Here is a 15,295-nt window from a genome sequence, read left to right as displayed (position 1 = left end):
TACCCTCACCGTCTAAAAATTGGAATCTTAAGGCATATTAAATATGATAAAACCTTCTAATATAGAAAATAAATCATGCTACACACCTGTACGGATATATTTATCCATTTGGTGGTAGATCTAGGCAAACAAAAGTGTGTACCACCGTACGATCTCATGGTACAGAACCATCGTATATTTTCCCTTTTTTATATTTTGAAATTTAAATTAAATTTTATATATAAGAGAGAGAGAGAGAGAGAAGCTCAGATAAACCGGGCTTTTATTTATTTGAATTGTTCAACAATCCATAATTAGAATGTTACACTTTCCTCGTTCATGACGATTCCTTCCATCCACCGAAGTACTCTCCCTCGAAATTCCTCGAGGCATATCTTGGTTCCTGCACCATCAAGAAGTTACGTGAGAAAGAGAGGACAGGGGGATTACAGCTGATAAAGAATACCATTATATGGAACAAAGTGTACTACAAAAATCGGGAGCTACATTCTTCAAGTTTCCCTTATATCACAGTACAGAACCCAAGTCTCATTCAAACTCCCTAACTTTGTCCCTTTATGATTGGAATCATCCGTTTTTTTCCATGATTCCATGAAGGGCAGGGAAACACGACCTCGGGATCAGAGACCTCATTGCACTAGCTATCGCTGTCCCAGCAGTGTAAACCCGTGGCGCACCCCTTGCCCCCAGGGAGTCACCCAGCTTCAGCAGAGCAAGGGCTTATCCCTTGCCCTCATTTATGCAAGGGGTTTGACACTTATGGGAATGGAACCCTGACCACCCGTCTAGCGGCCAAGCCCCCCTCCACAGCACCAAACCCCTTGGGGCTATGATGGGAGTCGTAGTTACCTGGTGTTAGGTGAACGAGGGCTCACTGAAATTTACTCACCTATGAGGACTCCCTTCACCCTCGTTCCAAACACAGCCAATGTGCCAAGTGAAATGCAAACAGTGGCGCCTCCAAGCTGCCTAATTTAAAACAGCCTAAACGTGCATTTCTGTCATGCTACAAATTTCCTAGTGGGTTCTCATGAAACTCGGTTTTTAGAATTTTCAATCAAACAGGAGACCCAGAAAACATTACCTCTAGTGTGAAGGTCAGCCCTACTTTGATCTCTCCACAGTACTTCTGATCCTTGACCACATTATAAACTGTCGGTGGAAGGATTCCCTCAACAAACAAGGGTTCCAGAGGGATGCTGCAACGATCACAAATTAAGCACGAAGTTGGTTACGAAACATTTCACTAGATTTTACTTAAACCACTAACACACTATTTGTAATATTAACATAAGATAGGTGGTCGCGTATTAACAAAAGTAACAATGACAGCAATGTGAAAGATCCTCTGAACTGCTGAACAAGGACAAAAAGGTCCCTCGATTTAAAGAGTAACAAATATTGGTCTTTCATTACATTCTGCAAATTCTTTAACCATGATTTATTGTGGTCATTAAGGCTCTGTTTGTTGAGATGGAAACACGATTTCCATGTTTTGCCAAAATATGGTGTTTGAGGATGGAGTTGTCAAACACAACCTCTTGTGATGGTGTTGAAATGTGATGTTGGGGCTACCAACTCCATTCCCCAATGCAGTGTTTTCGCAACACCACTGCTCCCAAACAGCAGAGAGCATGAGAGCACTGGGGGAAACCACAACATGACTGATTGAAGGCTCACAAACAGAGCCTGAGGTGAAAATGAAAGCATCAGTCACATTGTTTTAGATTTTTTCTTTTCTGATAAAAAGGAAACTTCCCTACACAGAGCAGCTGGGGAAGGATTCATGGCCTCAACCGTCCCTCTGCCAATCACCTCGCATGGATGCAAAACTTCTCGGTATCCCTCGCCCCTCATGGATGTAAAACCACCTTTAGCTTCAATGCCTTAAGTACCCACCCAGCCAAATGTTCAAAAGACAATACGAATACTTTGACAAGCTTTTAAGAACGGGAGTCCCTAACATAATAACAATTCAGTGCCCCAGAAATTCCCTTTTGTCTGTTATATGACTTAAAACCAATGTCTCACCAAACATCAAAAATTAATGACCCAATCCATTAAAGCTGGGGGGGTTAGGGGTCCATTTTATCACTAACACTACATGTTCCACTTGTTTCATGAAGACAAGGAATGGTAAAATTGCTTACGTGGCTTCTCCAACAAAGTCATCATCAGTCAGATTATCGCTATCCATTATCTTAAGACTAAGTTCTGAAATTCCTTCAGAAAGACTGAACACGAAAGTCTCATTCCATTCTGGCTCGGTTCCTTTTCCTGCAATACAGAAATCAAAAACATTGACGACAGCAAGTTTTTACAGGTCCAATGGCAAAAGGACAGATATGAGTGTCGGTGCAATTTCCTTCAATTTTGCAATACACATGGACTTGGTTCATGAAGAATCTGAAAATGCAAGTGTGGGGTTTATGTCATGATTTTCAGCACAGAAGCTTATTCCTTAACCTTAGCAGGTGTCACATTATCTGGATTTACTGTCTATAAGATAGACCTATGTTCAGTATATTGAGCACTGTACATCCTTGAATTGCAAAGATGGTACTAAAGAAAAAAATTTGAAATTTCAGCAATAGAAGAGTGGGAAGTTTGCAAATGTACCTGATGCAACACTGCTTTTCTGCTCCTGGGTACGGCATGTAATAATCACATATGGATCCATGTTACCTGTGATATTTCAATGATTATTTGATATGAATGGAGCATCTCTCTCTCTCTCTCCATATACACACAAATCAAAGACACTTTGTATGAGATAGTATAGTAGAAACCATATCAAGACAATCCAAGGCAATCAAGTATTCACTTCTACAACACAACTACAGTGCATGTGTGCAACTTTATAGCCTTTGACTAGCATGCATAGAAGTCTAGAAATCTAAGGGATTTCACAGAAACACAAGTTGTATTCTCTAATCAAAACTCTTTCCATCTATAACATATTTAAGGCTTTAAGCTAATCAGAGATAATTTTATCAAATATGTTGGCCCTCCAACTTGCACAGATCCAGTTTGTTCGTTTCAAATGTAACTTGACTAATTTCCAGTTCCAATGTTAAAACTGAGAATTGTACACTGTTATAAGCGATCACTGCCAATATGCCATCATCTCATCTACATCGACATGCTTAAAACTCTGTTCCAGAACAACAAATTGAATGACTAATTAGATCCCATTTATCCACTGAATAATAAAAAAACATCTAAGACACCATCATTCAAATCTTAACTTGTAATCACACCCTAGCAGTGACTCATGTCCACATATTTAATGCAGGACTACATGTACTAGAAAGTGACAGCACTTTCAGAGGAAAAAAAGGGTCCTACATTGTTGTTTTGTTGCATTTGATACCAAATGTTTCAGCATAATAGCCTATGGAGGTGGTTCCACTAATCCTTTGTAAGAGTATAAATTACAAGTTTTGAATAGAATAAAGACTGTGATAACAATTATTTTTCGTGCAATTGCCACAGGCCGTGGCCTTATGAGGCCAAAGGAGCTTCATGTAACACAGACTCATCTAAAAGGCCAACACACCCATGCAGGAAGTGCCAAGGAATCCACTGACATAATACAAAGAATCCTACCGTCCAACTGATGCATTTAGATGGTTAAGATTAGTCCACATCGAGGTGAGAATGTGAACAAATCCTATCAGTTGATTGGGTGGCTACCATTGAATATAGGATGGACACTGTCATATGTCAAATGACGAGATCCATACTTGAAAGGAACTTGATATGTAGTTCACATAATGTGTCACTACCCAAACACCAAAAACAAAAGGTCCTATGGATAAAGCTGGCATACTGACCCTTGCTAAATCCTCAAAAACCATGGATTTTGTGTCAGCCCTTGCTTATCGCACTGACATTTACCTAAAGTCGGAGCTTTTAAAGTCATCATGTCGCAGCGATGCAAATGGGTCGGTTATGGTCCAGTATTGAATCCATGTCTGACATGTTATTTTCAAGTCCAGATTCTTAAGGATCGAATGCTCCTTCGGATCATATTCTGATTTACCTAATCGGACTGTTTTTTGGGTTTGAATCAGATTCAGATCAGTATTTTAGGTCGGGTCTAATTCAATTTTGAAACTAAAATCCGAACTGAATATCTGTTGCTCATGTTCAGCTTGCCAAGCCCACTTTATAGGCTTGAACGAGCCCTTTACCAGCAGAATATGAGCAGAACCATGAGTGGCTTATCTAATTTCTGAACCTTATCTCATTTTCAATATTGTTGTGCTTTATCGATTTACTTCAGCTCACTTGCTCATACAAGTGTGTAAGCGTGCATGTGGTGTAAGGTGACAGTTAGGATCTACATAGGATTCCTTTTCCTGCAATACTCCAAGAAGTGCCAAAGACAGAACCATAAACAGGATGTGGCCGAACAACCTGGGTATTGTGGAAAACGATGAGTGGATACTGTTCTCGCGTCTGCAAAAACAACACGAACTACAAGGCTCCGTTTGGGAAACTTGTGTTTAGGATGGAAACACCATTTCCATGTGTTTCCAAAATATGGTTTTGCCAAAATGTCATTTTGAGGATGGAGTTGCCAAAACATCCTCGTGTGAATGGTGTTGCAATGTGGTGTTGTGGCTGCCAACTCCATTCCAATGCAGTATTTTGGCAAGACCACTGTTCCCAAACAGTCAGAGAGCATGAGAGCACTGGGGAAACTGTAAAACACCTACAATTCAAGGCTCCCAAACATAGCCTAAATGAAGAAAAAATTCTGCAGAAAAAAAAATATACAAAATATGTCTAATAAAGCTCATATCTCTTCAAGATGAACTTGTAAACATCAGATTTATGGAAATGTACTGTAGCTCAATACATTTAGTTTCTGTCATTTATGATTAAACACAATTTGAAGAAACTATCATCATTACAGATAATATGTGGCCACAAAAGATTTTTTTTTTTACAAAAGCAAAAGTCGAAGCAATATTTTTGAAAATTTACATCTGATCTGTGATACAGTATCATGAATATGTTCTACTATGTTACCTAGATGCTTCTAGATGTCTAATGTACAATGTCCAGCGATGTTTGGGACTGGCACTGACACCAGCATTTCTTGACATAGCTTGTTTGACAATTTTCAAACTTCAAAATGTTTGAGATTACTAAACATACTGGATACAGCATATCAAATGTGAAACACTCCACGCGTAGTATATGGACAATTAAAACTTAAGGATCCAATACTTTGTAAACAATTTCATTTTTCTTCCCAAGTATTAGCCAACCTCTAGAACCAAAAACACTCTTGAGTTTTACTTTCTGAGAATAACCTACAGATTTCCAGGTAAAGTCTAAGGATGTTAATTTATGCATTTTTATTTTATCAATCATGCATGTTTTTTTCCCTTATTTCTTCTTCTCTTGGGTCTCAGCATCTCTCTCTCTCAAAAGTTTTGGATCATGTAACTATAACATGCATGTAAGTTTTATAAGATCTATGAGATCAATGGCCCATAATGTACCAAAAATTCATTAGACCAGAAAACATGTTCCATGATATGATTCTTATAAAAGAAAATTATGTTGAATACATCTATGAGGTCTGAATGAGGATATGCAACCTAGATCTGTGGTTTCTAGTTTCTGCTAAGTGGGTGTAGGTGCACCTGAGGCACCTATCATTACTAGAATTATATATATATATATATATATATATAGAGAGAGAGAGAGAGAGAGAGTGATGGAAACATGGTAAATGAATTTTTTGGCTTCTTTTGCGATTCAGATCCCATATATGTGTTCGGCATGGTCGATTTACTAGGAAGTGATGCCCGAATCATGTGTTTTCAATGGAAAAAAAAAGATATTTGAGACTCAAAAATTTACAAATATTTGGACCGTTGATCTTTCAACCTTATAAAAAAACACCCATGCGTCCAAACCGCACGCTCCAAGAGATGATCACATCTGTACAATCAGAATTTAAAAAATACAATAAAAAATCTCAAAAACCCATTTAGCATGTTTGCACACACACACACACACACACACACACACACACACACACACACACACACACACACACACACACACATATACATATATAGTCAAAAGCCCCGACTAGTCTGCCTAGTTGGTCTAGGCTAAGTAAAATGCCTAGGCTTTGCAATTCCTAGGTGGTACCTTAAAAGGTACCAATTTTGCCGATTAGGCACTAAGGCACCTAATCGGCTAAGCTGCCTTCACCTAGGAATGGGGGCAGTTTAGTTATTTATTATATATATATATATTGTTATTTTTGTATATATTGTTATTTTTGTATATATATAATTATATGTATGTGTGTGTGTTTGTGTGATTTGTTCTATGAAATCATGAAAACATGCTTAGTTATTATATTTATATATGTCAGTGTGCTACTTTGCTTTTGGAATTTTTTTTGTGAAACATTGAAAGCATGCACAATTAATTTTAATTGATTATGTTTTTTACATATGTGCGACTTTGTTTCTGATAATTTTTTCTCTAAAAGCTTGAAAGCATGTTTAGCATTATGAATTATGTAATATGTTATTTATATATGTATGTGTTATTGTGCTTCTATGAAAGGTTGAAAATTGAAAGCATATTTTGTTGATTATACTGAATATGTTTTATATATATATATATATATTTGTGTGTGTGTTTACAATTATATATATGTACATACTGGTTATGTATATTAATATATTTTGTGAAAGTATGTATAATTTTGTACTTGTATAATGAAATCATCTTATTAGTAAAAGAATTAAATATATTTTTATGTATATTTTGTGTACTTTTTTTATATTTAATTGGGGTACCGACTGGTCCCGCTTAGTCCTCGACTAGTATTTTTAAGGGTTTACCCACTAGGCACCGCCTAGCGCTTATGACTACATAGTATATATATATATATATATATATATATACACACATATATATATATAGTCACTAGAATATGGGAACTATCATGTGAACTGGGCATTTCGAATACTTTTTTGCAAATCCAACCATGTAGATGTGTTTGGCATGGTGAATTTGATAGGAATCAATTGTTAGATAATGTATTTTCCATGAAAAAAAAATTAATTTTTGGATGTTTGAATATGTATGAAGATTATGATCCATTGATTTTAAAGCCTAAAAAATCTTAGATGATTCAAGAGCTGGTCCTTATAGAACCAAGCATGTAGACCACATCCGTAGAGTTAGATTCAAGAGAAAAGAACAAAAAATCCATGAAAATCGTGGTTCACACAGTAGTTCTCATATTCTAGTGATATATATATATATATATATAGAGAGAGAGAGAGAGAGTAATTGGTTTCTTCCAATGATAGGAGGGTGCATACAATATTAATTTTCAAATTTTTTGTTCTTTTTTTTAGAATCTAACCTTATAGATGTGATCTATATGCTATGTTTGGTAGAAATAGGCTTTTGGAGCATTTGACTGTAACATGTGAGTAGGTTTTTATAAGGCTTCAAAGATCGATGGCTCAGAATTTTCATAAATTTAAAGACTCATAAAATTATATTTTTTCATTGAAAAAGCATGATCCAACAATTGGTCTCTAGCAAATGGAACCATAGTCATAGATATCGGTGACATTTTCAAAATATCACGATATATTGAAAATATTGCTAATTTGATAATATCACGATATTATCACAAGATTATCATGATATTCTTGTGATAATATCGCAATATTATCAATAATTGTTACTGTTTTTATTTATTTTCTATATCTTAAATGTGTTTTTCTTCTTTATTTTGCATTTTTTATTTATTTATTCATTATATATGTATTTTATTATCAAAACATGATATTTTCTTACTTATTTTTGTTATTTTTATATATTTTTTTTATCTTTGTGAAGCCTCAAGAATTTCCTGAGATTTATCACTAAACCTATAATATCACGAGAAATAGCCTTGGCGAGATATAGCCGATATCGATATTTGTGACTATGAATGGAACATGTTGAACACATTTGTAAGGCCAGATTTACCAATCATAGCCTGAAACATCAAAATCTAGCATTAGCCACACTTTATGGACGATTAGGAGGAACCAATTTTCTTATGAAAAAGTGGTAGCTGCCTACCACCAGCAAATAGGTGTTTTTGGGTTGTTTTTCACAAATCTAACCTTGCAGATGTGTGCGGCATGGTAGATTTTCTAGGAAATGACACGGGTAATGTTTTTTGGATAAAAAATATGGTTTTTTAAGCATTTAATATTTATGAAAACTATAAACCTACCTGCATGTTGAAATCGAACGATCCAAGAGTCCATGTAGATCACAGCTGTATGGTCAATTTTTTACAAAATGAAAAAAAAAAATCCTTCAAAAACCCGGTAGGCTGGTGCTAGGCTAAAAAAGTGACAGGCATCTCTCTCTCTCTCTCTCTCTATATATATATATATATATATATATATATATATATATATATATATATAGATAGATAGATAGATAGATAGATATCATGTTTAATGAAAATATGTTTACCTGAGTATGAACCCAGATTTTTGTGGGGTTTTTTTTGTTTTATTTCTTAAATCTCACCGTACGGATGCAATCAACATGCTCGGTTTTATGGGGGCTGGCTCTCAGATCGGCCGAATACGACTCATAAGCAGGATCTTTTAAGGCTTAAAAATCAATAGCTCAGAATTCTCGTAAATATTTGAACTCCAAAATTCAAATTTTTTCGTCAAAAATACACAATCTGATAGTCGATTTCTAGCAAATGGAACATGCAGAATGCATCTGCAGGGTTGGATCCTAGAGAAAAGCATCGGAAATACCTAGTTCACACTATGGTAAACATATTCCCAGTAAACATATCTACAATATAGTTTGAATCTCACGATGCGAGTTGTTTTGACACAATCTAACCTCAGATGTGTTCAGCATGCTCAATTTAGTAGGAATCTACTCTTGGATCATGTTTTACAACAAAAAAAACATGTTTTTATGAGTCAGGAAAATAGATGGCTTCAGAGCCGTTGATTTTTGGATTGCTGAAAAAAACTGTATACAGGTCTGATTCTGGCGATCCAAAAGCCAATTCCCACTAAACAAAACATGTAGATCACATCTATGGTGTTAGATATGAGAAAACACAAACAAACAAAGGGGGCTCAGCCCCATTTGCTAGGTCGATTGCACCTACAATGGACTGTAGCAAATCTTAACCCTATATATATATATATATATATATATATATACACAGAGAGAGAGAGAGAGAGAGAGAGAGAGTAAAAAGGACCATGGAAATAAGAATAACAGAACAAAAAAAAAGAGAAAATTCTGAATTAGAGGAGAAGATATATCGAGTACTGAGAGAAAGAAGGAACTCATTCAGTACAAATCCAGGTCAAATGAAAATGATCTGGTTAAATTTCTTTAAAAGGTTAGATTAAAACTAAAGACAGCAATAATAGACAATTCATTCATAAACTAACTAAAAAACAAATCTCCAAAACAAAAAAAAATAAGGAAAAAGAAGAACGAGCACAGATCGATCACATAGATAATCTCGATCTATATAAATTCATAAAAACAAACAAATTTCTAAACAATCTACTCAAATTTAAAAAAAAAGGAAGGAAATGAGGGGGAAATAGATGGATCGTGCTCCACACGCACAATCAACCATAAAACTGACTAAAAAATCAAACAAATAACCGAGATCATCCAAAAAATCGATAAAAACAACATATTTCGGATCGAAAAAAGACAAACGACAATGAATCCACGCATAGAACATTTCGATCAAGAGAAATCGGAAGAACGAACGACGAAGAAGAAACTAGGGTTTCTTACTTAGGAAATCTGTGTTGTCCAATCCCTTGGCTCCCACGAGGAGGACTTCGAGCTTCCCTGCCGGCATCTTGGATCACGGAAATTCCTACAGGCCGGAGAAGACGGAGGACGGAGGACGGAGACTTATAGAACGACAAGCGGTTCCCGTACGCGTAAGTTCGTAACGCTCGGGGTAGTCAATGATTCGGGTATGACCCGAGTCAGACCCAGATCTGATCCAACAAGGCCCGGGTTCGGGCTTAAGGTCTATGAATCCGTTTAGTTAATCAGGTCGTATCAATAAGTTCGACCAGTAGTTTGGTTTTGGGAATTTTCAATCCAAACTCGTTTTGATGAAAATTTTCACTGCAAAAAAATATAAAAAAAACAGGGTCACTGGTGGGACTGGTTTGTGTTACTTAGAACCCAAACCTAGAACTGGTCCGGTTTAAGGCAGGTCCAGTCTGTTTCGGGTCTAGATTCAGTACCAACGGTAGAACCTAAATGTTGAGTTGTGAACGTCACCAAATTTGAGACCATGGATGGGAACACTTTGGGCGTATATGACCTAGGGAATTTATCAACTGAAAATGATCGCACCTTACGGCAAAAATAATGTGTTTTTCGAAAAAACTTATAATTTTCAGAAAAATCTGCCAATGTAAAAAAAACCGCAACTTTTTTACTATAAAAACTTTTTCACCATTAGCACATGTGAATTTTCTCTTATGTGTAAATTTCTCTTTCGATTATGCGAATTTTCTCCCACACATTTGCCAATGTCATTTTCTCTGTTTTCACATTTTCAAATGCCCTGGCCTTCACAGGTGAATGTCCTCTCACATATTGGACAACATATTCCTGCCTGCACTTTTTATGTGATTTTTAGTAAAAGAAGTTTGTTGGAAAAAATGACAATTCAAAAGCATGATGAGACTTTAGCCACACTTCAAAAGCACGTTAAAGCTTGTAACGATGCTTAAAAAGCATGATGGATCTTTAGCGACACTAAAGCCTTTAGCCATTCTTCAAAAGCACATATTTAAGGGGAAATCATAAAATAGAGTACGACATTCACATATTTTGGAAGAAAATTGTATCTTTGGAAGGACATTAAAAAATATTCACATATTTTGGAAGGATATTTGCAAATGTCGTAGTAAATTTACATATTTGGACATTTGAGAGGAAGGTTCGCATATATGAAGGAAAATTCTCATGTGAGGAGGAAAAAGGTTATTTTACAACCAAAAAGTTTGATTTTGGGTATTGGGCAGATTTTCAAAAATTGTGAGGGTTTTCCCCGAAACAAATCATTTCTCATAAAGAAAGGTCATTTTTCCGATTTATCAACTGGAGGCCAGCTAATATCTGGTCGTGATGAAGAGATTGGCGTAGCAAAAAAAAAATCCTATTCACGTAATGTATCCTTGATCATAAAGCATTGTCTCAAATCTCATTTATGAGAAACTTTCCGCAAGAGATCTCGTCGTCCTGTTTATACAAGTCAAGTTTTTAACGGTCAATTCTGGCGAAAACATTAGTATTGTTTTCTTTTTTTATAGGGATCTTGATTCCAACACATGGGTGAGTTTTTATAAAGTTCAAAAAATCAACTGTCCAAAATCTTTGTAATTTTTTTAGGCTTCAAACATTATTTTTTCCATCAAAAACACATGATCCAAGTGTGGATTTCTTAGTAAATCGATCATGCCCAACACATTTATGGGGCTAAAATCGTATAAAAAAACACAGGAGAAAGTCGAAAAACCCATTTAGCATGTGGTTTAGCAGGAACCCATTTTCATATATATATATATATATATATATATATATATATATATAGAGAGAGAGAGAGAGAGAGAATTGAACATATTAGGCCCCATTTTTTGTTCTGCCTCAATCTGCCCTATAGGTTTTAAGTGTTTTATGATAGATCTGAACCATTAAATGTGTTTAGCATGCTTGATTTAATGGAAATTGACGGTTGGGTCATGTTTTTTTCATGAACAAACATTTTTTTGAACGGAGAAAAACTGGTATCTTCATAGCCATTGATTTTGGATCACTAAAAAAACCTATATACATGTCATATTCCGGCAATCCAAAAGTCGGTTCCCACTAAACAAAACCTATAGATCTCATCTACGACGTGAGAAAAAAATACTTAAAAATATAATTTTTGAAGGGCCCTAACAAGACATAATGAAAAAGGGGCCTAAGGAACACATTACTCTCTCTCTCTCTCTATATATATATATATATAGAGAGAGAGAGAGAGATAGTAGAATATGATAACTGAAAATATGAGAACTAATGTGTGAGCCATGATTTTTATGGATATTTTGTTTTTTTTTCTTGAATCTAACCACGTGATCTACATGCTTTGTTTTATAAGAACCCGTTCTTGAATCATTTGATTTTGATGCATAAACCAAATTTTATTAAGGCTTTAAAATCAATGGCTCATAATCTTCATAAATATTCAAGCATTCAAAAATTATATTTTTTCATTGAAAATACACAATCCAATGGTTGATTCCTAGCGAGCTCACCATGCCAATCCCATCCACATGGTTGAATTTGCAAAGAAAGTGTTGGAAATGCCAATATTTATAGTTCTCATATTCTAGTCTCTCTCTCTCTCTCTCTCTCTATATATATATATATATATATATATATATATATATATATATATATAGAGAGAGAGAGAGAGAGAGAGAGAGAGAGAGAGATGTGTTCTTTAGCCCCCTTTTTCATTAGGTCTCGTTAGGCCCCTTCAAAAATCATAGTTTCAAGTATTTTTTTCTCACGTCTAACATGTAAATGTGATCTATAGGTTTTGTTTAGTGGGAACCAACTTTTGGATCACCAAACTCTGACGTGTATAGGTTTTTTCGGTGATCCAAAATCAATGGCTATGATGGTACCCGTTTTTCTGGCTCATAAAATAATGTTTTTTCATCAAAAAAACATGATTCAAGAGTCTATTCTCATTAAATCGATAATGCTAAACACATATAACAGTTCAGATTTATTATAAAACACTTAAAATCTATACGGCAGAATAGGAAACGAGAAATGGGGCTAATATGTTCAATTCTCATTAGCAAGTTCTAAACCACCTAGCTGAAACTCACAGGGTAAGCCATGTTTACCAAATCCCACCTAAGAGATGTGTTCAACATGGTCAAAATAACAGGAATTCACCTTTGGATTGCATTTTTTTATCTAAACAAAAATATTTTTGAGAAATAAATTAGAATTCAGTGTATTGTAGGTTGTTGATTTTTAAACCTCCCGAAAATGTGATTTACATGTAGAAAGAGCTGGTTTCTGTTAAACCCTATCTAAATCACATCTACAAGGTCAGATGTGTAAACCTAATAAAAGAAATTTGTGTTTTTCACTCTGAAAGTTGGAACCCGCGAGTATAGTCAAATATAGGGGTAATAATAAATCATATGTGCAGGTCGTGTTGTCCCAATCTGGCCTCATAGATAGTACTGTTTGACGAAAAAACATGATTTTATACCAGCCAAGAAAATATTGCACATCATAGGCTCTTGATTCTTCAAGACTTATAAAATTGTACCCACGAGTCATAATCGGACGATCCAAGAGCTGATCCCACTAAGGAAATTTAAGAAACCATGTATATTATATCTATAAGGCAAGTTTCATTAAAAAACAACAAAGATAAAATAAGATAACTAATTTGTACATAATAGCATCCTGACCAAATGTTTAACTGTGTGTATTATATATAAGTGGGAAAATATTTGCTACTAATGAAGGCAAGGAAGTAATGAACTTAATCTAACTACATAGTTAAGTTATGTTGAACGTCCTTAGCTAAGGATTAAGCCTTGAATCATGCTTTTTCTAATGTAAAAATGTGAATTTTGGAGTTATGAATTTTTGACACATTATAGGCCATTGATTTTTTAACCTCTTTAAAAACCTAATTACTTGTAATAATCACACGATTCAAAACAAGTTTTCTAGATCATAAAAATTTGAATTTTTTTTGAAGAAAAGAGCAATTTCTACTCATTAGTTCCTTACCTTCATTAATAGATAATGTTTACCCTATATATATATATATATATGCACTGGTAAGATCAGATCTGAACTTACCCAGCGGGTCTTGGTAAGAATCAATAATTAAGGTGGCACCACGAGCTGAACCAAACCCACTCCCTCAGTCCTGAGCTGGATCAGCCTCGTTGCATTATTACAATTTTCTGACAGGGTAACGTTAGGTTGGATCCAACCAAAAAGAAAGGTTCTTGCTAGTTGAATCCAGACATGGACCCACTTAGACCCTGTTTTTTACTCGCTGGCTCAAACTCCAACTCGTTAAGGGCTGGACATCACATGGGGATGGGGGTGAGGAACTCTTACTACGGGCACCAGACGCTGGGTCAAACTTGAAAAAAAATCAAGTTTTAGATGAACGGCATCTATACAATAAAAAATGAATGGTTGAAGCAAAAACAAGATGGTGGTAAGGTCATGATACTAAAAATTACCTATAGCTTTACAAGATTGAAATATCTCAATTATGACACGTCCATATAAGATTATAATTAATATATAATTTAATTATTTTGTTTATGAAAAATAATTGCATTTCTTTCTTTTTATTATTTTTATGAAACATAGTGATATTTATAAAAGAATTCATGCCTACATATAAATGATCGATATGACATATCAATTTGAATATGCAAGTGAAATCTCCATGCATAAATCAATATTCAAAATTAATATATGAAACAATCCATAACCACTAAAGTATTTAAACATATTTAAATGAATCTAATTTCAAATAATTGATACTTATAATTAAAATAAACATATAACTATAATCAATAGTTACTAAATCAAATCATTGAGTAATCATTAACAAGGTTGTGTTAAAATAACAAATAAGATCAAACTTACCTAAATATGAAATCAAATCTACCATAATACAAGCTCTTTGATTGTTATGCAATTTAGAATATGAAAGAAGAGAAATTTACTTTTGGTATAAGAAAACAAAAATTAGAGAATTAAATAAGATCCTTAATGCATCAAAATCATAGAATTATGATATATTATTGCAAAGTTATGACTTTCGCATGTTGACTGTGTCAAGTGCTATCTGGTTTTGGGTTATGATCCGATTCAAATATAGGTATATGATTCAAATATGAATTTGAATAAATAATATACATAAATTGAATAACAAGGTTAAGAAAAAAAGCACCTTTCACTAGACAAAACTATTCAATTCATGTTGCTTGAAAAGAAATAATAAACAAACACACACACACAAGCCTAGATCAACTTACTTTAACTTGAATCACCATCAAAAGGAAATTGAACTCAAGTTTTTATGTCTACCTTAGGTTTACTAGTACAATGAATAGGATGAGTTTTGGCTTGCCTCTTGCCTACATGGCACAAAACT

At 34.7% G+C, this 15,295-nt stretch overlaps 1 protein-coding gene across 1 annotated transcript; it reads right to left on the bottom strand.

The window, feature by feature from the left end:
- Window positions 1-245: 245 nt before the first annotated feature.
- On the bottom strand, window positions 246-9,970 carry LOC149813261 (elicitor-responsive protein 3-like). Its single transcript, XM_089991398.1, has 5 exons — window positions 9,856-9,970; window positions 2,620-2,685; window positions 2,151-2,277; window positions 1,085-1,199; window positions 246-382 (listed from the first exon to the last, which is right to left on the bottom strand). Exons 1-5 carry the CDS (start codon window positions 9,920-9,922, stop codon window positions 317-319), a joined length of 441 nt encoding a protein of 146 aa, XP_089847524.1. The 5' UTR covers window positions 9,923-9,970; the 3' UTR covers window positions 246-316.
- Window positions 9,971-15,295: the final 5,325 nt, after the last annotated feature.

Source organism: Nuphar pumila, chromosome 16 (genome assembly GCF_984573655.1).
Source record: "Nuphar pumila chromosome 16, dmNupPumi1.hap1.1, whole genome shotgun sequence".
NCBI lineage: Eukaryota > Viridiplantae > Streptophyta > Magnoliopsida > Nymphaeales > Nymphaeaceae > Nuphar > Nuphar pumila.
The sequence above is the reverse complement of the archived record's forward strand: the minus strand, read 5'-3'. Positions and strand labels throughout refer to the sequence as shown.